The following is a 26,238-nucleotide window of genomic DNA, read 5'->3' as shown; positions in this document are numbered from 1 at the left end:
AATAAGGTCGTGCTATACACAAACGAGAGAAATATCCATCAAAGAGTTTTCTTCTTTTTTCTCATTTATATACACGTTTTTTTCACAAGTTTTGACAAGCTTAAAAAAAATATTAATTACCTATTTTTTTTTAATATTTTTTAAATCTCATGCTTTTTCTCAATTATTGAATTCTTTGAATAATCGAATTTATAGATAAGATGTAATGCTACAATTATTCGTTCAATAATTAATAAATAAAATTATTAAAACAATTAAAAATTAATAAAATTTCTTACTATTTTACTTGTAATCTATATCTTGCGCTGTATAATACATAATATAATATATAAATATATTATATAATATATAAATACAATAAATATAATCATCAACATCGTCATGTTGTTAACGTGACGTTACTAATTAATATTCGAAGCACAGTTTTTCGATTTCAATTTAATAAAATTTTTATTAATATTATTTTATTTTAAATTTATTATTATTGCTATATAATTTTAAAATATTTTATTGTTAATGTATTTCTTCATCTTAATATGTTCATGTATATTCAATCCTCTATTCAATTCTAATATATTTATACCAATAATTTGATTAATAAATCTACATTTATATTTACGATAATAATTTTACAACATCACATATATTCAACCCTATCAATTGTATTTATGACAATAATGAATGAATGTATATTCAATCCTCTATCCAACTCTATATATTCAATTCTAATATATTTATACCAATAATTTGATTAATAAATCTACATTTATATTTACGATAATAATTTTACAATATCACATATATTCAACCCCTATCAATTGTATTTATGACAATAATGAATAAATGTATATTCAATCCTCTATCCGACTCTATATATTCAATTTTAACATATTTATACCAATAATTTGATTAATAAATCTACATTTATATTTACGATAATAATTTTACAATATCACATATATTCAACCCCTATCAATTGTATTTATGACAATAATGAATGAATGTATATTCAATCCTCTATCCAACTCTATATATTCAATTCTAATATATTTATACCAATAATTTGATTAATAAATCTACATTTATATTTACAATAATAATTTTACAACATCACATATATTCAACCCCTATCAATTGTATTTATGACAATAATGAATGAATGTATATTCAATCCTCTATCCAACTCTATATATTCAATTGTAATATATTTATACCAATAATTTGATTAATAAATCTACATTTATATTTACAATAATAATTTTACAACATCACATATATTCAACCCCTATCAATTGTATATTTATGACAATAATGAATGAATGTATATTCAATCCTCTATCCAACTCTATATATTCAATTCTAATATATTTATACCAATAATTTGATTAATAAATCTACATTTATTTTTTCAATAATAATTTTACAACATCACATATATTCAACCCCTATCAATTGTATATTTATGACAATAATGAATGAATGTATATTCAATCCTCTATCCAACTCTATATATTCAATTCTAATATATTTATACCAATAATTTGATTAATAAATCTACATTTATTTTTTCAATAATAATTTTACAACATCACATATATTCAACCCCTATCAATTGTATTTATGACAATAATGAATGAATGTATATTCAATCCTCTATCCAACTCTATATATTCAATTTTAACATATTTATACCAATAATTTGATTAATAAATCTACATTTATATTTACAATAATAATTTTACAACATTATATATATTCAACCCCTATCAATTGTATTTATGACAATAATGAATGAATGTATATTCAATCCTCTATCCAACTCTATATATTCAATTCTAATATATTTATACCAATAATTTGATTAATAAATCTACATTTATATTTACAATAATAATTTTACAACATCACATATATTCAACCCCTATCAATTGTATTTATGACAATAATGAATGAATGTATATTCAATCCTCTATCCAACTCTATGTATTCAATTCTAATATATTTATACCAATAATTTGATTAATAAATCTACATTTATATTTACAATAATAATTTTACAACATCACATATATCAATTGTATTTATGACAATAATGAATGAAGGGAAAAGTCAAGTAGGCGAGAAAGAAAGAAAACTTCAATAATAACCCCTGTCCTCCGCAATTATTCATTCAAAATTAAAATTAATAACTCCGGTTACGTGCGGACTCGCGATTTTAGCAGATGACAGTAAGATATAACAATATGGTGGATACAACCTGTTTTCAGGGGCTTTCCAGCATGAAAAGAGAAAGAGAAAGAGAGAGAGAGGACGGGGCACAGAAAGGTTGGTGTTGGTGGGACCCCAGAGCCAAGCTGTCTGCTGCGCGGCCGTCGCCGCCGCGCAGCCTCTCTCGTCTCATCTCATCTCATCTCGCTCGCTGGACCGACCGGAGCCGAACTCCCGGAGCGAGACTCGAGAGAGCGGCGCGCATTAAGTAATAATATCCTTTCTTCGAGCGCAGCCAGTGCGTCTTTCAAGGACAATGAATTTACGCATTCGCGCGCGGAAAAAGGCTCGTCACGCTTGTATTCCTCCCGCGGTGCATTATGGTATATAACAAGAGGGGACGCGCCCCGTTTGGTTGGCAAAAGTATCCGCTCGCCGGATAAACACTCGAGAGAACGAGCCTTCCTTCGACCACACGATAGATTAGAATGAGACCCTGCCTCCATCCAAGAAAAGATGGAGAGGGACAGGTATGCGAGAAAAGGGGAAAATATCTCATTCCAGAGAGGAATCCGTTTTCGAGGGACCACCCGCGCGCGTCTTCGTTTGATGGCGGGTAATTGTTTCGACGATCTACCTGGAAACAACATCCGACGCTCTACCTGGAAACAACGCGCGAGCGGCCGGATTTGCATTCGCGTTCGCGAGATAAGTATGCGCGCGCTGCCAGCGCGACGCTGGAATGCGACGCGCTGGAGTATACAAGGATAAGGTCGGAGAGCAGCGCGCGCGCGCGCGTATAATATAGACGCGTCATCGTCTAAAATAATCGGGGGGCCGAGGAGGGGGAGGGAAGCGCGGTAGTCGCCGGCGACAATGAGCGGGTTGAGGAAGAAGTGGGTCGGATAGTAGAGAGAGAGAGAAAGAAAGGAAATAGAAGAAGGAATCTCGCGGTCGCGCGCGCGCATGCGCAGACGCAGATTGACAGATAAATGACAGATGGCAGATTAGCGATATATATACATATAAGTCGCGTTATATATACGTATATATACTCACCAAACTAATCGCGGATCCGTAGTTCGAACAGCCACGGCATCTCAACGGGGCTCCTCCCCCCAAACACAATTATTTAACTCCGTACCACGCGATCGTAATAATCGTTCACCACTTATATATCGGCCCCACTCATTTGCGCGCGCGCGCGCGCAAAAATCTGGACGACACCTCCGGAGTACCGCCGACGTATAAATTGACGATGAAGCGGAAGAACGAGCGCCGTCGACGACGGCGATGAGGATGATGATGCTGATGATGTTGATGATGATGATGATGATGATGATGATGATGATGATGATGATGATGATGATGATGATGATGATGATGATGATGATAATGATGATGATGATGATGATGTTGATGATGATGATGATGATGATGATGACAGATTCTCGAACGCTCGCTCAATGTCCAGGCTCGTTGTTCGATGACTGTTGTTGTTATTCCTCGTAATGACTCCGCTCTCCTCCAAGGCACTATATACGGCCTCGGCAGGAGGGCACCCCTTTCGATGATATCCTCTCTCGGGTTAATTCAAGCGGTCATAACCCGCCGAGAGTGCGCGCACTCTCCTCTCTTTCTCTCGTCGTTGCTCCGGGATAGACGGAGTGTATACGGTGGCCCTCTCCTTCGCGACCTATCAACAGGTCCTAGGCAACGCGCGCGCGGAATCTGACCTCGTCGCACGATGTGGATGTCCTGCAGGTCCTGGATGCTCCTGATTTATTTTTTTTTTTATTTATTATATGAGAAATACGCGGCACTCTTTCTGCGACCGTCGCGCTTCTCCCCACCCCGACAGATGAGGCACTCCCGTATTCTTGATTTTTCCCTTTTGACGACAACGAATACGTCGCGTGCACTCGCGATGGATCCTGAAGACTAGTCGCACTCGCGCACAATTGACAATATTTCCCGTGGACGTAACGCGGACGATATCGCGCGCTCTAATACGAGTATATATAAGTGACTCTCGCCGAGAACGGAGCGAGAGAGCGAGGGCTTAAAGCAAGGCCGCGCGTTGAACGTGTGCGGACCCCGTTCCAGCGCGCTGCTCCGTTCTACTGGCCCTTCCTTCTCCCGCCGACTCAGGGGGAGGGGGAGAACCTGCCTCCCCCCCACATGCCAGGACCGCAGCGCCCACGTTTGCATTCCGCGCGCATTCGCTTCTTTCGCGACCTTTTTGCGTTAAAAAGGATTCCCGATATATATATTGAGATATATATATATATATATATTTTTTTTTAATTCTCTCTATTTTGAAAAAGACTTCAAGAGGCTAAACAATTCCATTATTTTAATATTTTCTATAATTTACTTATTTATTTTTGGGAAATATTAATATAAGAGAATAATACAGAAAATTATATATTCTCTTATCTTAATATTTCTGATTCGAATTCTTAATATTTTTTATTTTAATAAGAAAGATAATATAAAGAATTATAAAAATCTTTTTCAAAATAGAGAGAAATAAATTTTGAAGAACTTATTAAAGTGTCCAAAAATATGTGTGTGTATTAAAAATATATTTTTTCACTTTTTGATTAAAAAATTATCCAATAAAGCTATGAAAACTTTATTGTACTGAATTAAAAAAATTAATTTTTGATGCAGCTTTTAACGATACAAAATGGCGTGGAGAACTTGAAAAAAAATTTTTTTTTTTCAAAAGGGAAACGAATAAGGGTCCTGGCTTTCGAAGACGTTCACGCAGCATTTCCGTTCCTGCACGCTATACTTACTTGTCTCTTCGTCGTTCTCACAGGACACGTAGTTATCTCTCGCTCGCGCATTCTCGGACTTGCTCCACCAGCCAGTCTGCCGCTGCTGTGTCCCCCCTTTGTCCCCCTTTTGCTCCGTAATTCCGCTTTTCACTCACTCGCCTGCGAGTGGTCTCCAACCCTAATTCGTTGTTCGTCTTTGATGTTTCTACCTTAATTATCTCTTTGGAGCGGCAGCCTGCGTGGTTTTTTCGAGATTTAAGCAAAAATTTTAGGTTTTGGAAGCTATATATTTCTCACAGAATTAAAAATCAGCGATAAAAGTTACTCTCTGAAATGATAATCAAAAATTTATAGCACACTCAATTAATAGCGCACATTATAATTACCTCGTAATTATTATTGAAGATATGAGGACATTTGAGAGCTTCAAACACACACGAGTATCATCTCCTAATCGTCTACTAATCTCCGTCTCCTCATTCGCAGGGTCGAAACCGAAATGTGAATCACAGTCGGTAATAAAGATTCGGTTTTTATCGATAGAGGGTCATTTTTTGCTCATCGATGTTCTGAACTCATTTTTACCGATTAAGCAAAACGCGCGTTATTTAAATTATCTATATTTATTGCGATAAATCGATTTTTGATTTATTTATACGTATTATAATTATTGTACTATTATTTTTCTCGTTGCATAATGTTCACTCATTTCTTCAAACGTACAAAAATATATATACCATATATATCATATAAATATATATGTATATATATTCTGTAATTTAATATTATAATATACTATATTAATACATTATAATGTTATAATATTATTATTATTATATTATTATTATTATAATATATATAATTTATATAAAAATTCTATAAATCTCAATAGAAATTTTTATTTACCTGAAATAATAATAAATACTGCAAAAAAAGAAATATTTGTGTAAGTAAACCATTTTATTAGAATTATATGTACAACTGTTCATTTTTTTACGTTTGTCAAAAGATATATATATATATTACGCTGTTACTTCAGGGAAAAGATTTACCAAGATGTGATCCAGCAGAAAATACGCCAGTTGCTTATTGAACGGTGCGTTTTGTAAAGGATCCAACAGAGAATCCATCAAACTGTTCCAGGGCTTGGAGAGACCCAGCAACCACCATGGCAACAAGGAATATAGCCCTTCCTTGGCGGTCTCGTAATAATCTCGACATCTTGCTTGCGTGGAGAAGTCCTTCATGTAATTTCTACCTGTTATCTTCGCGTGTAAAAGCTTGACGACGATAGAAGCACGGCCGCCGCTCAGGAGCTTGATCAGCATATTGTAGAACAACGCGTTCACAAGAGGATCCATCCTTTTATGCAATAAGGAGGCGAACATCCACATGAGTCGCGAAATAATCGGAGGTATATTTAGCAGACCATCCACTGTAATAATAAATATCTCATCATTATTCAGTCTCTTACATACAGGTGTGCGAAAACTCATTTATTCAAACTTACCAGTTTCCACGACGCATAAGCTTGCCCCTTTTACATGCTCGCGTTGCAATACATCGTCAGCGCAGGCCTGATCTCGCAAGGCGACAGATAGATTCAGATTATTACCGAATGCTCCGTTCAGCAGATTTCTACCTTTGCTCTCTGTTTCATCGAGATTGTGCTCGCTCAAGGGTTCAACACCCATATCCATATGCTCGTACTTTGTATTCGTGGACGCGAGAAAGGTGCTCATAAATCTATCCAGGTGCTGTCCTCTTTCCTTTCGCAATTTGTAGGTCACGCTCTGATAGAGGATACCGATGTCGGGTGTGCTGTAGTTGGCGAAGCAGGGCTTCAGATTCGGGGTCGTCAGGAAGGTGTAGAGGAGCTCGCTGCTCCTCAGCATCGGCTTGGACAGCAGCTTCTGCAGAAACTCCTCGTAACGTTGACGATTCGCCGCCAGAGGCAGATTGGGATTCTTGCGGGACGACAACGGCGAGTCGTTCAGCTCCTTGTCGCCGTGGAACTCGGCGAGTCGCGCCCGCAGAGTGTAGAAGTCCTGATCCTGGCGCAGGACCGTCCACGACTTGGCCTCCGCCACGCTGTGGATGGCGATCATGTACACCGGTTGCGCGCCACCGCCGTCCACGTGGGGAACGGCGACCCGCCACGTCGTCAGGTCGCGGTGAGACTTGTCGCCGAAGCCCTTGATCTCGCCGTAGGCTCGCGCCGTGCAGTCCACCTCCTCGACCGGGTAGACGTGCTGCAGCGGAAACGGAGTACCGTCCATCGTCGACCGCGAAACGCCGTCCATCCTGCCCAGTTGGCTGCTGCTGGGTCGGGTGGAAACGGATGCACCTCCGCCGGCGCTAATCACAAATAAATAATAAATGTTAATTATATTCATGGTTTTAGAACATAATAATCTTTTTATTTGTCTATTCAGAAAAATATATTGTTAGAAAATTATTTTATTTTTTATTTTTTCATGTAAATGTAGTTAATATAATGTAATAATTATATAATTACATCAGTGGACTGTAAAAGATAATTAAATTATGAAGTAGATAATGTTAAAATTGAAAATTAATATTCCTGAGGAATTCCAACAAAATTAAAAATATATATGCCTACTACTTACTTGGTTGCAGTAGCTTTTGCTTGTTCTGATGCCAAATAACCACACAAATGTTTGTATAACTGAAACACAGAAACTGTTTTTTAAATATGAAATTTCATGAATGTTTTAAATATTAGTAAACAATAATAATAACAATAAATAATATTGAATAAATAATATTAAATAAATAATAATAATAATAATAATAGTAGTAATAGGTATAGTAATAATAAAATAAAATAAAAGAATAATAATATAAAAATATGTAAAGAGAGAAAACCACCGGACAATAATATGAGAAATAGATGAAAATAAATGTCGAAATATATATTACTTGATAACTATGATGGAACGGTGGCAGACAGATACTTTCTAAGAGCGCGTGTGCTTCTTGATGAGCTTGATAGAAGGGTCGTGATGTTCGTAGCTCTTGGATTTTTTCCGGTCCACCTTCCAATACTGGGGAAATAAACACACATATATGTATATATATACGTATATCTGTTTAATAATAATATTTAAAATGGAAATTATTCCATTAGCAAACGAATTCCATACTTTGTCGTATGCCATTCGATATATGTAATGGTAGATACAGATATTCCGGACCATCGGGATCGAGATATACTGCGTATAAATTTCGAACATCTGTGTATAAGCTCTTTTCAGCGCTGGTCGACATTTCCGGATTTAACATACGTTTACTGAGATCATCTAGAAAACAGCAGATGATATCGATTAGAAATGATTACGTTACATGTAAAAAAAGTAACATAATGCATCAAAAGTGTGTATATAAATATACCAATATCTAAACAAAATTGAAGAAGATTCATGGGTCCTGATTCCTTGATGTGTTGCATAAACATGTACAACAGTTCAGGATCGTTCAAGACTTCATTTAAAGATGGCTTGAAACAATTTTGCGCAACAATGTGTAAATGCATCCCTGTCACCCACGATTGTAACATTGGTACATTAATGGTTTTCTCTACATTAGATAGAGTGGTATCATGATGAGTGGACAAAGTCACTAGTGTGTTTATATTCTCTGGATCCGCAAGTGCATCAATTGCTGGTAGTAGCACCCAATTGGCCAAGATCTCCCGAAGTATCACCTACAAGTAAATATATTAACTGAAAGACGCTTACAAGAAATATTATAATTGTCTTCTCTCTTTTCTCTTTCTTTCTAAATATAAAAATTTCAAATAAATTTAATAATAAAATAATATAAAATAAATGAAAATAAAAATAAAAATAAAATAAAAATTACAATAAAATTCAAATAAAATAAAATTCAAATAAATTTAAATAAATTAATAATTCATATATGATACAAAAATAAATTTCAAAATATCATACTTTGTTATTTGTCGAGACATGTATAGCAGGTAACAAATGTGGCAGCAGTGCAGTGACCAATCCTCGTAAATAATTCAATTCAGCTTCTCTGGAATAAGCAGCTGGATGAATCTTCGAATTCAGATAACTTCCAATATAATCCTGAGGTGTTTTAACGTCCATTCTTGATTTTTTCAGAAGCGTATTCCAATCTTGAGCATGTTGTATGGCCAAGGGAATCAGATCGTTGAATGTGATGCCTGCTGTATCTGCACGTAACAATCTAATAGCAATATTCTTTGCTGCAGTCGTTATAGCTAGACGCAACTGTTGTATGAAAGCTTCATTTGTCGAAAAATCAGAGTACCATGAGCGGACATAGATCTGTAGCACCTCTTCTAAAAGCTATAAATATATTTTTTGTATTATCTATATGTAAAGAATATGAATGAAGTAAATTACATAATACAATGCTTTTCTGATTAATATTATAGCAATAGATTGTAATTACCTGTTCCAACGCATGGTCAAAATCCTTAGGTACTTTAATCTTTGTCGAATGTGGCAGTAACTTGTGTCTTTTACAAGTGTTATTACTACAAACGCTGCACGTATCCTTGAACTCATATTTTGCAATAAATTTGTCATTCGTAATATTAAATCTTGCTAATAAACTATCAATGCATTCTATCAATTTAACAGCATAGAAACTGCTAAGTGCATAAATGCCAGTTACAATAAACACCCATAAAAAGCTGCAAAAAGATCAGAGCAATTAGAAAATAATTTTATAATATGTATTATTTACAAAAGAAAACTAGTATTTTACAAAATGATTATAAAGTAACATACAAAATAAGAGAGTTATTTACCTGTCAAAGACAATTATAATAAATGCAATAAGGAAAATAATGATCGCAAATACTGCGACATTAAAAAAGTATAAATCTTGCATTTCTTTGGTGTTTCAATCACAAAATATATATATATATATATATTTCTGTTGATGTTGAAAATTATATTAACTGAAATACTTCGACTGATGATGTATTTTTTACATTCAACACAAAGCCATCTTCGAAGTGAAATATTTATGCTTTGTCGAAACACTTGTTTACTTGTGTGGCATCACGAAAATTATTGGAGATACACGTCGTCTTTTTTTTTATGTGCTACATTTGAGATGTGTTGACAGTTCGAGCGATGACATAACAGTACCACGTGTGAGGAGTGAATGACAGTTGCAATATTATAGAACAAATTCTATTTGTTGTATAATAACGATACGAAATTGCACGAAAAGAATCGATTTTATACTAATGATTCATAGAAATAAATCACAGTTTACAATTCTGACGTTTCTCTCTTCCCCCCCCCTCCCTCCTCAAACAGTTGATCCAGAATAACCTTTACGCTCTCGCTGTTTGTCGTTAGATGTACCATATTTTATCTTTCATATTTTATGACATTTTTTAAGGAAAAAAAATATATTCAAAATGTCTGCGCCTCCGGATCCGAAATTTTTACTACGCGGAAATATGGATGAAAATGTGCACAGTTTGTTATTCTGGGTAGATTCTGACATAGAGCATCTCTATGCTGGTGATAGAAAAGGCATAGTTCATATTTGGGATTTAAAAGTAAAGAATTTATCTGTTCTATTTTTCTTGCAGTTTTAAAACAATTGAATTTAAATATAATTACAATTTATTCATGTATATACAGAAAAATATTTTTAACAAATTTAATATAATTATATTATTATATGTAAAATATTTAATGTAAATTTAATATATAAAGAATATAAATTTAATATATAAAGAAATTAAATATAAAGAATTGTTGACATTTGTCAAAAGTATTGATTAATTTTTTGTATTATATTGTAGACCAACAGGATAAAAGATCAATTGTCAAATGGAAACGGTTCTTGTTTTAACTTACACAGAACCAAAGAGGCTGATTTAATAGTACAACGAAGAGACGGTGTGTTAGATGTATATAAGGCAAACGAATCCAATTGGCTGTTAAATAAGAGAATTAATTATAAATATTACAGTTTCTGCAGGTATATATTAACAAGCTTTATAAAAGTTTGTACCGAGATATGTATTAACACTTTGTATTATAGATCTCAATTGTTGCCTGATAAGAATGCGATGTTAGTCCCACTTGATTCCTCAATGGTGGGAATATTATCCCTGAAGACGTTCAATATTGAATCGACATTAGATCCATCCAAATTATCTTACAATGACAAATTGGGTGCAGTAATGGCGATGAAACCATTAGAAATAAACAATTTAATTCTAGTTGTTTATGAGGGAGGGAAGTTATTGTTATGGGATACAAAGAAGAATGATGTTCTTAGTTCTCTTACTGTGGAGCAATATCCGATGACCCTTGACTTTGATGTCTCTTTGATGCAAGGCATTCTTGGTAGTGCATCAGAGAAATTGGAGGTATTACTAGTTTTATACTAACATTTATGTCTCTCTATATATGTAAAAGAGAGATTAATATCATATATAAGTGTTTGATAGATAATATTTAAATATTTTGTTCAGATTTTTAAAATATTGCCAAATCATATGTTATCTCACAAGTCTACAATACTATTGGAACATGTTTCCGGTGTGTCTGCTCTTTCTATAAGACCAGATAAGAAGCTTGTCACAGCTGGCTGTTGCGACGGATGTATCAGATTGTTCTCTTGGAAGAAATTGCGACCACTCGCGATATTGAGAGGACACAAAGGAAGTATATACGATATTGTTTATTCGCAACGTGAAATCGAGGCTTACGACACTAAATGTTTGATGGCAGTCACTGGCCAAGATGGCTGTATATCATTGTGGGACATATATAATTAAAAATTACAAATGTATATATTATTTATATATTTATTAAGTAAAGAAAATTTTTTTATACTGTATATATAATTATTTTAAGAATTAGCTCTTCTGATAAATGCAATCTTTGATGATACAAAGGAAAATATTGCATTTTTTAGGGATAATTATTACATTATTTTTTGAATACTAAAATATAATTATTTTTTTAATATTAATTTTTTTAAATACAATTTTTAAAATGATATTTATAAATTGTTAATAATATATATATATGTATATTAATAATTGATAATTTAAATTATTTTTTTTAATACTCAAATGTTTTAGTTATTATAATTTGTACACATATACATCTTTTGTAACATCATCATTGCCATCGGACTATATGATACGTTTTCTTGCCAACTCTAAGTAAGGATAGATTGTTACTTAGTATATGGATGCCAGGAACTATCACTTCATTTAAATTAGTGATTCTTTGATGATTTACATAAAATCCGCCTGCCGTTATGATCCGTTCCGCGTCATGATCAGTCTTGAAGCATCTTGCCTTCTTTGCTAACTCGTATATAGTTAGCCCCGGCTCAGATAAAACATCCACTATGGTTGCATGTTCAAAGACATCTGCCAATTCCGACGCATTCATCCTGACGAAAGATTCGATCGACTGATCATACAAGACTGCAGACGCGCGCTTCGCAGCCAACAATCCTTCCTCTGTAAGAACAAATTTTAGATGATGATAATAAATAATATTTTTAATTTTATATATATATATATAGTTATATATTATTATTATATATAATATATATATATATGTATATTAAATAATGTATATATTTAATATAATAGTTTTGTCATAAAAAAAGAATCACCTCCGTGCACTAAAAGTGTAACTTGCTCCGCCAACAATTTCTGCGCTGTTCTATATTCCGGACTTTTCATATGAGCATCCATAATCTCGGTGATTTTACTCAACGATAAAAATGTGAACAATTTTAAAAACTTCTCGACGTCGGAGTCTTTAATCCTGATGAAGTATTGGTACAGCTGAAAGCTCGAAGACTTGGTGACGGACAACCAGACCGCATTCAAGAGAGACTTTCCAAACTTCTTACCACCCTCGGCGGTGATGAGCGGCAACGTTACGCCATAAACTTCCTCCCTTCCGGTCTTCGTGATCAGCTCGTATCCGGACATGATGTTACCCATCTGATCGCTCCCGCCGATTTGGAAGCGACACTTGTACCGCTTCATCAGCTGATACCAGTCGTACGCCTGGAACACCTGATAAGTGAACTCGGTGAAGCTCATCCCGGTATCGGAGTTCAGTCGCGACTGGACGGAAGATCTGCCCAGCATCGTGCCCATCCTGAAGTGCTTCCCAACATTTCTAACGAACTCGATAATGTTCACGTTCGCGTACCAATCCAAATTGTTCACCACGATCAGTGGTTTCAGATGCTGCTGGTTCTTCCAGAAATAGTTCTGATGATTGTTAAATATAGTCTCTATATTCTTCGTAATGGACTTCAGGTTCTCCTCGATCAAATACTTTTCCATCTCGACCCGTTCTGTCGTCCTGTGACTGGGATCGCCTATCAAACCTGTAGCTCCTCCTACGAGGGCTATGACTTGATGCCCGGCTCTTTGCCAATGCAAGAGATTCATCAGGATGAGTAGATTGCCGATGTGCAAACTGTCTGCTGTTGGATCAAAGCCAGCATAGACGCACTGCGGCGACTTATTTAATAAATTTAATATTTTATCCCTGAAAAAAGATATATAATGTATAAAACGTATATATATATATAATTATTTGATGTATAAATAATATATTTGTAAATATTTCTCAAGATATAACAATTATATCAAAATGATATAAAAAATGTATATTATAATTTTATTATAAATTAGTATTCCTTTAAATAATATGTATAAATAACTATAGGTATAAATATAATATTTAAAAATAAATAATGTATAAATGATATAAATAATTTAAATAAAAATAATATAAATAATATATTTAAAAATCTTGAGATACAAAAATGCAATTATATTATAAAATTCATATTAAAATTTAACATTGTTTGATTGTTATTGTACTTTATATAATATTGTTTTTTTATGAAAAAATTTTAAAATACACTTACGTACTATTGGCAGGGAATATGTCTTCATACATTCCTCTTTCATGAAGCTTCAATATATTCTTACTACAGTAAAATCTACGTGTTTTGTCAAAAACAACGCGATTGATAGCGGAACATAACCTCAATAAAATACGAGAGTTCATTTTATGGTACATTTTCGATACGTTAACGCTACGATATAGATTAATTGTCTTCGTATTTATGAAATCAGATTTTGTTTTGCATTTATTCTGTGAAAATATGCGTGTCCAAGTTACGTAGCGCACTAATGTTTGTCAAATAATCAATTCTAACCTCAAAATGCACACACGCGTGCAACACATACTCCAAACTGCCTACTTTACCTACCTTTGATAAACAAAAACACGTGCGCGTAGTATATCTTCTATATATATATATATAAATAATTATATATTTTATTGTTTGATGTAAGAAAATTCTTTTCAAAACAGATAAATATTTATTTGTATCAAACAAAGTATTTATACAGCAGTATAGAAATATATATATATATATATATATATATATATATATATATTTCTAATATATATGTTAAAGCGTGTATATGTAAATATCTAAATACTTAAGCAAAAGTCTTCCGGGCTTTGTTTATTAACAAATAAATTGTTAAATGTCTATTTAAGCGTGTACGTGCGCGTATATGTAAATATCTATTTATTTTACGTTTCTTACTACTTTTTTATATAATTATTACTATTTTAAATAAAATTTGTACAACTGTGTTGTAACATGAAAAAAAATTTATTGATATAAATTGATTGATATAAGAAAAACACTCCAGTGATTTAAAAAAGATTGCAATTTATAGCAATGTGCAACTGCATACATTTTTTTAAAATAATGACATGTTTACACTAATTGAATTATATTATTATTTTGTGCAGAAAATTATTAAGATAAAATTATCGATATAAATGTTTTTCGAAATAAGTAATATAAATTTGTAAATAATGCATATTTATAAAATTTGAATATGTTTAATTAAGACAACTGTTACACACAAATGCCGCCACACGCACATAAAAATATATATATATATATATAACGACCTTAGAAGTTATGTTGATCTACCACATATTTATCATGATGACACGTCCAGAGAATCAGTCAGTCTTTCGTGATCTTTCGAATTATATCGTGGTGGATATAACGATTGTAATAAAGTGTGAGTGAATAATTATATTCGATTCTTCGAACATTGCATACTGCTAAAGCATTAATTTGGTGCAGTAATTTAAAAAATATATAAATTTTATCAATATAATTTTGCAATCAACATACAGTTCCGAAATATTAGGTAAGTCAAAATAAGTTAAAAATATAAAATCATATTTGTCTATAAATTAAAAAAAAAAATTTAATCATGCAGTATAACAGAATTTTAAAGAATGTCCAACATATTAGTATAAACAGAATAGTTTTATTCAAAATTATCTTTAAATTTTAATTCAAAGATAATTTCAAATAATGCCGATATTATAAATACCAAGATTAAAATTTTATTTATACTGTTATAATTAAAAACAATAATGTTACATGTATATTGATGGTGAGAATATAAAAAATATTATCTCAATTAGAAAGATTTGATAAAATAAATATTGATAAAGATTATAGCTTTAATACATAATAACAAATAAATAAAATTATGATAAGAAGTTAAGTTAATATAATTAAAAATTTTAATAATTATTTATTAATTATAAATTATAGAGTAAAATGAAAGAACATTCTCTAATTGCAAATCGAATAAAAAATCAATAATATTATGGATTTCAAGCAATTGTTAATTCACATCTATTTTGATGCGTTCAATCTGAAATATCTAAAAAAATCCCATTATATACAGGATGTCCCAGAACAAATAATAAACCTGTTAACAGTAGATTCCTGGGATCATATTTGGAATCGATTTTTCCTTCGCGACAGTGATGAGAGAGACTATTATTATATTTGCATGTTTCCAAATTTGCCGTCACTTAACTTTGCAATTAAACTTTAAATTAAAGTTCTACAAATAGTAAATCCTACTTAAAATTAATTGATGAATGTGAGTTGTTAATATTTTATTTCTACAAGGTTTAGTTTGCGAAAAACTATTTATTTTCAATCGCTTATAACTCAAAATATATTTGTACTACGACATTTTTGCTGAGGAAAAATCGTCTCCAAATAATCTCAGATATCTGCTATTATAACAGGTTTACTGCTAGTTCTGGAACACCTTGAATATGTGTATATAATATTTATTATCAAATTTATAATTTATACAATTTAAAATTGATTTTATGTTGGTTTTATTCTCGGTGATTGTTCGTTTGGAGTTTATAATATAGAGTTCGTCTTGTGTTTATAAATGTAATTTGCTTCAGACAACTAATTTCATGTTCTATAAATCTCATCTATATTCTAATAACTTATTTCCAAAATTTTATAAATTTTAAATGTAAATAATTTCTTGACGATGAGATAATTTTTGTCAATTTAATTTTTGTATATTATCCTTTTTAAAAAAGACATGAAAAATCGATTATCGCAAATATTATGTTGCTGCTTTTCTGCGATATTGATTGGTTGTCTCGATTAACATTGCGCGTTATATTAATACCATCAAACAACTGCAGTGAAGGTTATTTTATCGCGAAGGAAAATTAAAATTATAAACTTGATAAAAGTTTGACAGCTGTAAAATGAAAAATAAAAATAATATCAATAACTCGCGCGAAGCGTGCGCGTTCTTGTGTCGTCTAGTGATTTAAAAAAGACATCAAAATTACATTTAATTTCTATATTCATCTTTTGTTTAGAGTGTATTTTACAGATCTAAAATAAATATTCCTTCTCGAACATGATGATATTTCTAAAATTATTATTAAGTAGCGGATTAATGTTTATTGCTGAGACGACTTCTATTTGTAATGAATCATCTTTATGCTATCTACCAGCAATATATATAAAACCAATCCATTACGACATCAAGCTTATATCATATATTGAAGGACATATTTTCTATGGAGAATACAATATCAGCATAAGCATTCCTAAGAAAACGGAACACATATTTTTACATTCAGAAATATTAAGTATTAAAAATATAGTTTTATTTACAAATGTAGCAAAATATCATGAGAATGCTACAGATACAGTTTATAAACCAATATATGATATTGAAGAAAACATACTTGATGTTTATTTTATTGACGAGTTACCATCAGGAATTTACACTTTAAATATAAAATATTATGGTACTGCTGATGAAGTCTTTAGAATTTTCGACATAAAAGGAAAAATTGCGTAAGTAATAAATAATATGTTTTTATTAAAAAAGTACAATGTGCAATTACAGAAAACATTGTAATTAATATATATTATATATTATTTATATATTAAATGTTTCAAAAATTATTATATATCATGGAATTTAAATATAAAGATGATTAATCTTTATCTTTAGTTTATATTATTACATATTACATTTATACGTTATTCAATTCCCAATATTTTTATGTTTGCTGAATCATTAATTTATATTTTTTGAAATGTATAGTATGGTAGCTGCAATTCATTTCCATATAACAGGCGCCCGACGATTGTCTTCATGTTGGGATCAAGAGAATTTATTACCAGAAGCGACCTTTAATATATCTATAGGATGTAATCAATGTACGGCTTTGTCAAATATGCCATTGCGAAATATGGAAAAAACTGAGCATATGTTATGGACACATTTTCATACCACACCAGCAATGTCGCCTTATCTTGCGACAATGATTGTGTCTAATTACCTATTACGTATTGATAATGACACTCGAAACATTGAAATGTGGTGCAGAAACGAATCTGGATTTTACATGAAATTTGCAGAAAATGTAGCTGAAAATATCACGTTGTGTTTAAAAATTGAATGGAAACAGCGTTCCAACAATATTTCGAAAGTGACTCATGTTGCAATTCCAAATTTCCGTGACAGTGACACAATAGTTTCCGGACTTGTTTTTTATAAGTGAGTACAAGTGCTTAAAATTACATTAAAAATAGAATTATATTAGTATGCAAAATGATAAAATTTAAAAAAAGTATATCTTTTGTTTTTGTAAACGTTCGAAAGTATAAGGAATTGCGCAAACAATTTTATTAGAATTAAGTTTATTTATATTATTACAAAATTAAAGTATACCGTTTCAATACGTACATAAAAAGTAAAGTATGTATGCTAAATCATACCCCCTAAAGTAGATCTTAAAACTGCAAAAAAAAAATTACATTTTTTTATTTATTTCAAATTATTGTTTTTTGTCAACTATATACATATTAACAGAAATTTATCGGTGTTACATATTGTAAAAATTTTAAAAAAATGTTATTTGGTACGGTTTATACTGATTTGAATTATACTCATGAGTTTGTAAATCGTACATATAACAATTAAATTATAATATTGTAACAAAAATAAAGTTTTGTTTTTTTTATAAAGGTTCTTAAATTTTAAATATAACTTATTTCAGGGAAACAGATATCATCTACGATAAAAATTTATATCCTATTGCACACAAACTCGAAGTCGCTCAATTAGTAGGATGTAAAGTGACACAAGAATGGTTTAATAACATGTTGAACGATCCGTTAGTGTCGGATTTTTGGTTTAAAAAAGGTTTCATTACATTACTTGCAACGAATGCTGTCAATAAGGTACATTATTTTAAATATTTTCAACTCTATCGTGCTCCCACTTTCTCGCAAACGATATAATACTTAAACATTCATATATTGCAAAATTTTCTTAAATCAAACCCTTTTTACAAAATCTATATGCATTCTTTGCAAATTGTCTTGAAAACATAATTAGTATTATTTAATATAATTATATGTTTCTTAAGAAATACTTTTTTCACATGTTTACATACATATATAATTGTAATTTAATTTATTAAAAATTCTTATTTTTTAACACCACTTTATTACATATTTTAAAATTTTTATGCAATATAAAATAAAATAAATTAATCAAAGACTCGTACACATCATATTTATTTAAATAAATTTGATAAAAATAAGTCTGCAATATAATATCATAAGACAATAATTTGCTAATTATATTAATACAAAATTTTAGATTTTATTATTATATTTATTTTAATGTATTTTTTTCAAAATGAGAAAGTGTTTTGTTTTAACGATGAAGTAACGGTAATAAAATTAGTATTTGTATTTAATGCAAATATCTTCAGAATCAGTTATATCTATATATTAATTATTTTTTCTATAGATGTATCCAGATTATCGAATAATGGATTTATTTGTTGTTCAAAATCGACATTACTCTTTTAATTTGGATGGTTATTATATGAGGAATTCTACTTTACAAGTTAACAGTTCACTGGAAATTCCCGATTCTATCAGAGGTATACGTAATATAATAGAATAGTCGCGTAAATTTTTAACTATTAATATTTTAAAATATGTGTAAAGTTAGAAAATAGTTAATTCTTTATCTAAATTTTAATTAAATATTATATTTATAAAAGTACACACTTACGCGCGCACACACTACGCACACGCACACGCACACGCACACACAATGTCCGGTAATAGTCACACATGTGTAGATAGAGGGAGTTAATTGAAAAGTTCTTTAAAGTTTTGCTATATTTGTAAGCATTAAAATTTGCTTATAAAAAATAGAGCAATAGAAAACATTTCACTCTTACGCGATTACTATTCTGTAAACAAATACAATATAATTTTCTTTTAAATATCACTATGTTTGCAAGTAACTATTATAGTATATAAATATTTATAATATATCTAATTCATAATTTGATGTAAATTATAGCACTCTTTATATTGCGCATGGTGCAACATGTCCTCACAGAAGATATATTTCAAGCAGGCATAAACGTATATATACATAACAAGAAGTAAGTAAAATTATATAAAATGTAATATCAAAAAAACAGAATTGTGTACAATATAAATAATTTATAATAATAGAAGTTTTATATAAAGTCCCTTATTTTTCTCGCATTTTCTAAAATTATTTTATAATGGTTTTTTTAGTGTTACAATTTCGCTATTTTTATAGGTCTTCTACTAGATTTATTTTCAATTTCTTATTTTATGAAAGCCATTTCTGTAGAAAGAAATTGTTTTATCGTTATCACTTTTGTTTATATACATATTCATTGTTGTTTTATTTTTATTTTATGATTTGTATTTTTTAAAATAATTTTTAAATTAATTTTTATTCTTTTTATTATTTTCTATATCTCCTTATATTGTTTATAATTCTAATAATATCTGTTTTTTTAATTTCATTATTTGCTACATTTGTTTTTTAATTTTATTTAAGTTTTTAAATATGTAACACTTATATTTATAGTTGCCATTACTTTCTCTATTTTTACTTTCTTCTCTCAAAAATCGATCTCCTTTATATTATTTTTCTTATTTTTGTTTTGCCTTTAACTTCTTATTTGTTTTATTTCTTCTTTTAATCATTTTATACTCTCTCAATACTTTACTGAAATATAATCTGTATTAATGTTAATAATGCTTAAAAAGTTAAATAAAATTATTAAATAAAAACGTAGATATTTGAGAATTGCCAGACAGAATTTAAAAAAGTAAAACTCTTCTCTCGACCGTACTGGCAAATATTATTTATTAAATTACAACGTTTCGACCCTTCTTTGAGTCCTTATCAAGTGATCTAGATATACATAGAGAAGAAATACAGTACAGAGATTAATACAATAATGTCTCTCATAACTCGTCTAAGAGTCTTGACGCGTTGTCAAACCGACACTATATTCGTTCTTGACATCTTAAAATTATAATTTTATTTTTATTTTTACAAGTATGTTTTGCATCTTTTTATTATTTTGTAATATTGTTAAGTAAAGTAATTTTTTTTATTGTATTAATCTCTGTACTGTATTTCTTCTCTATGTATACCTAGATCACTTGATAAGGACTTAAAGAAGGGTCGAAACGTTGTGATTTAATAAATAATATTTGCCAGTACGGTCGAGAGAAGAGTTTTATTTTTTTTTAATTATTAAATTTTATTTAAAATTGTTATATTTTTTATTATCAGAATATAGATATAAGATATATATAAATATATAAACAGAAATGTGTAATTTTATATTTTGCTTCTTAGTATTTATTTTTTTATAATATTAACATTATGTAGATAATTTTAACATATTTTTATATATTCTACATACTTTGTGAATTTAGAATATCACATAGTCTACACTTTCTGGATTTTATGGAAAATGTTGCTTCAATAACAGATCTAGATATGCCTCTACAACTAACAAAAATGAAACTTTGGGATTTTGAAAAGCATTGTCCTCTCATTAAAGTAGTACGAAATTATAATGATCCTATGAGCCAAGCAACTGTAACGACACAATATATCGACATATTAAAAATTCGCTACATTCCTATAACTTTTACTACGGAAGCATCTCCCGATTTTAACAATTTCAATCATCATTATCTATACGTGTTACGTGATTTCAAATTATCATTACCATTTAAAGAGAATGGTTGGATGATATTCAATATACAACAAGTTGGTAAATATAATACAACAAATGGACTTATTATGACTATTATTTCTCGTCTTCATTTTACACACACATAATTGAAATAATTATATATTTTTAATTATTTTATTCTTTATTCTATAAAAATCTGATATATTCATTATATAACTATTGTATAATAGTTTTAAAATGTTTTGTGTAATTTTCTTCATTATTATACAAATAATTTAAGATATACGTAGTTAATAACTATTTTATATTTTATCCTATAAAAATCTGAATCTGAGATATTCATTATATATAACTATAATAGTTTTAAAATGTTTTATGTAATTTTCTGCATTATTATTATATATATATAATATTAATTTAAGATATATGTAAGCGTTTTCTAAATAATATCATTCAATATCATTGTTATATTTTTACAAATAGTTTATTCTATGAATAGTAAAAATTATTAATAAGATGATTATATTTATAAAATTAATAATAATAAGTGCAGGTAACATATAATTTTTGTAACATTACATGTTACAGAAATTATAAGGGTTAGCATAAAACAATTATTATTTATGCATAACTAGAATTAATTTTATTATATATATGATATACAGCAATATCTTGCACAGTTTCATTTTCTCTATTATTTCAAGTATTAGGATGACATTTTTATAATTAATTTTCTATATTATGTATTTGCATTTAATTTATATGTATTAAATTTTTGATTTTAATTTATAATTTATATAAACTAAAGTATGAAACAAAAATTGAAATAAGTTTGAAAATTAGTATATTAATGATACAATTATTTAAAACAATAAAAATTGATATAATTTATTTACTATTGAAATTAGCGGCAACTTCAAATTAAGATTACGATTTATCATTAGCTTTTTCCCAGATGCATCGGATCATAATTTATTTACTATTCGACAGGATATTATCGCGTTAACTATGATGAGGAGAATTGGCGAAGAATTTCAAGTTATCTGAGATTTGATAATTACATGAAAATTCATGTTCTTAATCGTGCTCAAGTTATCGATGATGCATTCCATTTAATGATAACAGGCCAACTCCAATTACATATATTCCGGGATCTTATAAGGTATTTGCATCGAGAAGAAGATTATATAGCATGGTATCCTATGTTTAAAGCTATGGAATACATGTATGGTACTTGTCCATGGGAAGATATATATGGATCTATTACGGTAAATATTAATAAATTTCAATAAAAATATTACATTTTAAATATTTGCATATACACTCATTGATCACAAATAATTTAAATACTTAGAAAAAAATATCCAGCAATAATAAAATTTTACATACTACTATGCAAACAAATGTGCAAACAAATTCAGTTCGAATAATCACTCATCCGAAGAAATGTCCGAAAACGATATATTTTTTATACTTTATTTAAAAATAAAATATGATTGATAAAAATAGTTATTAAACTTTAATATCTATTTTATATTATAAACGTTTCGCACAAATTAAACAATATTTTTGCGTATATGTATAATACATATGTATATTTGCACGTTCATATCTACATGAATAGTTAAACGTTAGCGTCTATATTTGAATTTGTACGTATGATTGTTTCATAGAAAGAGAAAATTTTAAGAATCTTCTGAAAAATAATAAAAAAATTAAATAATTTTTAAATACATTTATAATATGAACTAATAAATATATATTTAACGATTTTTAGTTGATAGTAAGGTACGCTTTACAAGAGGTACTTAAAAGAATCAAATATGAAGAAATTGATGATATAGACGAACTTAGAATATGTTTACGACAAGAAGCTGCAAAATGGGCATGTTTTCTCGGTGATATCGATTGTAAGAAAGAAGCCAACAAGAAATTAGAACAACATCTCCTAGATCCTACAAAACACAAGTAAATATTTCGATATGTATATATTTTCTTAGCCTTTCTTAATCAAATTCTCTTGTATCACCTATAATGTTCTAATGATTTGATCAAAAGATCCGTATGCTAATCTTTAATTAAAAAATTTAATTTTTTACTATGTTTTAGACTTTTGCCATGGTGGCAGGAATGGACATATTGTAACGGTTTGAAGACAATTACCAACAAACTGACTTGGCAATTAGTGTATAATATAGGATATAAAAAATCTGACACTAAATTTATAGAATACTTGGCTTGCTCTGAATTTTCTGATATAATTACAGACTATTTAAGTTATAAATCTTTTACAAAACAAGAAAATCAATATCTTTTTAACAGTTACTTCCATATTATTACGAAGCATACGAACAATCGAAATATCCTGATGGACATATTAAATAAAATTTTTTTAAACATAAGACCAAAGTAACGTGACATATTTTCATAAATATTTTGTAAAAATATATTGTGTTTTATATATACATTTATTTTTTTGTTTTTAGACATGTTGATGTAACTGCAGCATTAATTATTATTATTAATAACGTATATTCCGTAAATCTAACTGAGGTACAGATTTTATATATTTATATATATATATACAAAATGTGATAATAATGCAATGTTAATAATTATTATTTAATATTGAAATAATTTTGATAATGTTATAATAATGTTTTTTATTAATAATACATTTTAGGAAATAAAGGAATATGTTATAAGGTTCAAGTTCCACGCAATTTTATCAATTGAGGAAATGGAAAAAAAGGTAAAAATAAATATTATTATGGAAAGCGAAAGAAAAAGAAGTATTGTTCTATCTCTCTTATTAAATTCTGATTATTAATTTTATATTTGTTTTGTTTATTATATAATCAGTATATTGATTTTAATGTTTAATTTAAATCTTTTATATATATTAGGATTCCATAATGCTGAAGTCTGATAAAGTTGAAAGCAAGATATCAATTCGCAACTATCAAATCGAAAAACAAAGACAGTCTTTTGATAATACTTTCTATTGATGGATGTAAAAAAATTGTAGCTTTGCATTATGTGCGTGGATATACTTCATATTAATAATTTTTATATATTGTATGTACTAATTATTTTATTGATTTAATTATAATTTATTTAGATGTATAACTATTCGATGTCTCTGTATTTACAAATCTTTATGACTGCATGCATTAAGTTTTTCACTTTTTTTTCGAACTTGCTGAAGGTGTAATTGAATTATATATTATTGCCTGTGTTCACAAAAAAGTAGTCATATAATATTACTATAAATTTTATTGCTAGATAGGAAACAATAATAAAAATGTATGAATATATATTGTATATATATTTATACATTTATATATATATATATTTTTTTTTTTTTTTACATATAAATTTTGATAAATCTTAGATAATTTAAAATTCTTTGCCAATTCTCATTATCATAATTAACGCGATAATATCCTGTTGAATAGTAAATAAATTATATAAATTTTTATTGTTTTGAATAATTTTATCATTAATATACTTATTTTCAAACTTATTTCAATTTTTGTTTCATACTTTTGTTTATCTTCTTAATAACTTTTACTATTCTTAAAATAAAATATTTGTAAAAATATAACGTTGATATTAAATGATATTGAATTACATATTGACTTGTTTTTAATTTTTAGGTTAATTAATCAAAATATATATATGTTTACGCACACACACATGCACATGTATTGTATATATATATATATTAGAAGAAAATTCGTTATATATACCAGCACAAAAGAAACTACAAGAATACGAAAAAATTACTGATGTAATAATACTTTTTCTATAATATGCAATTGTTATACCAGTAAATTTTCGTAAGGGTATATATATATATATATATATATATATATATATGTAATAATACTTTTTCTATAATATGCAATTGTTATACCAGTAAATTTTCGTAAGGGTATATATATATATATATATATATATATATATACCCTTACGAAAATTTACTGGTATAACAATTGCATATTATAGAAAAAGTATTATTACATCAGTAATTTTTTCGTATTCTTGTAGTTTCTTTTGTATGCTGGTATATATAACAAATTTTCTTTTAAATATTATAAAAATTTACAGTCAACATATTTATATTTATACGTGTTATTAAAATCATTATTATTTACATTACATATATATGCGTGTATATGTGTATATGTGTATGTGTGTGTGTGTGTGTGTGTGTGTGTGTATGTGTTGGCATATATAAAATAATAATATTATATATTATATATTATGTATATGTTATACAGGGGATCATATTATATATTAATTATATAATTAATACAATATATAATATATTAATAAATAAATACATGTATATATAAAACATGTTTGTATAACTATAAGAATTAGTAATAAGTTAAAGTTATATGTAAACTAATTACAATTATATGTGCTTATATGTTCAATATTTAAATATCTAATTATTTAAATATCAATATTTAAATATCTTTATTACATTTAATATATATTATTATAAAATTAGTGATTTATTAGCATTTTTTAGTTCACAATAAATCATATAACAATGTCTCTCTCTCTCTCTCTCTCTCTCTCTCTCTCTCTCTTCCTCCCTTGTGTAAATCAACATTTTAATTTCAATAAAGTTATTTAAATAAAATATTAGTTTTAATATTAATGATTATTAAATTATATTACATAACTTTTGAATTATGCAACATAATTTGACTTTTATTACTAATATTTTTAATAGA

General features: G+C 28.9%; 4 protein-coding genes across 5 annotated transcripts; 2 read left to right on the top strand and 2 right to left on the bottom strand.

Annotated features, from left to right (window-relative positions):
- Positions 1–5,935: 5,935 nt before the first annotated feature.
- LOC114934275 (sorting nexin-14) lies at positions 5,936–10,347 on the bottom strand. The gene is made up of 9 exons (XM_029306943.2): positions 9,820–10,347; positions 9,459–9,702; positions 8,969–9,352; positions 8,409–8,721; positions 8,162–8,317; positions 7,938–8,062; positions 7,625–7,683; positions 6,505–7,352; positions 5,936–6,429 (listed from the first exon to the last, which is right to left on the bottom strand). Exons 1-9 carry the CDS (start codon positions 9,900–9,902, stop codon positions 6,017–6,019), a joined length of 2,625 nt encoding a protein of 874 aa, XP_029162776.1. The 5' UTR covers positions 9,903–10,347; the 3' UTR covers positions 5,936–6,016.
- LOC114934276 (guanine nucleotide-binding protein subunit beta-like protein 1) lies at positions 10,061–11,875 on the top strand. Its single transcript, XM_029306944.2, has 4 exons — positions 10,061–10,587; positions 10,837–11,015; positions 11,079–11,409; positions 11,515–11,875. The coding sequence occupies exons 1-4, from the start codon at positions 10,444–10,446 to the stop codon at positions 11,818–11,820; spliced, it is 960 nt and encodes a 319-aa protein (XP_029162777.1). The 5' UTR covers positions 10,061–10,443; the 3' UTR covers positions 11,821–11,875.
- A 219-nt stretch (positions 11,876–12,094) lies between these two features.
- TyrRS-m (Tyrosine--tRNA ligase, mitochondrial) lies at positions 12,095–14,288 on the bottom strand. 2 transcript variants are annotated; one of them, XM_029306889.1, is made up of 3 exons: positions 13,959–14,288; positions 12,678–13,573; positions 12,095–12,519 (listed from the first exon to the last, which is right to left on the bottom strand). In XM_029306889.1, exons 1-3 carry the CDS (start codon positions 14,111–14,113, stop codon positions 12,170–12,172), a joined length of 1,401 nt encoding a protein of 466 aa, XP_029162722.1. In that variant the 5' UTR covers positions 14,114–14,288; the 3' UTR covers positions 12,095–12,169. The 2 variants fall into 2 exon arrangements, with proteins under 2 accessions (XP_029162722.1, XP_085339397.1); XM_085483271.1 differs by having other exon boundaries at positions 13,963–14,023.
- Positions 14,289–15,602: 1,314 nt separating this feature from the next.
- Positions 15,603–24,756, top strand: LOC114934272 (aminopeptidase N-like). Its single transcript, XM_029306939.2, has 12 exons — positions 15,603–17,273; positions 17,527–17,982; positions 18,485–18,668; positions 19,246–19,381; positions 19,813–19,897; positions 21,222–21,565; positions 22,478–22,755; positions 23,265–23,455; positions 23,597–23,896; positions 23,974–24,040; positions 24,171–24,239; positions 24,394–24,756. The coding sequence occupies exons 1-12, from the start codon at positions 16,828–16,830 to the stop codon at positions 24,493–24,495; spliced, it is 2,658 nt and encodes an 885-aa protein (XP_029162772.1). The 5' UTR covers positions 15,603–16,827; the 3' UTR covers positions 24,496–24,756.
- Positions 24,757–26,238: the final 1,482 nt, after the last annotated feature.

Source organism: Nylanderia fulva, unplaced genomic scaffold, assembly GCF_048542155.1.
Source record: "Nylanderia fulva isolate GAGA-0341 unplaced genomic scaffold, ASM4854215v1 Scaffold24, whole genome shotgun sequence".
Classification (NCBI taxonomy): Eukaryota; Metazoa; Arthropoda; class Insecta; order Hymenoptera; family Formicidae; genus Nylanderia; species Nylanderia fulva.
The sequence above is the reverse complement of the archived record's forward strand: the minus strand, read 5'-3'. Positions and strand labels throughout refer to the sequence as shown.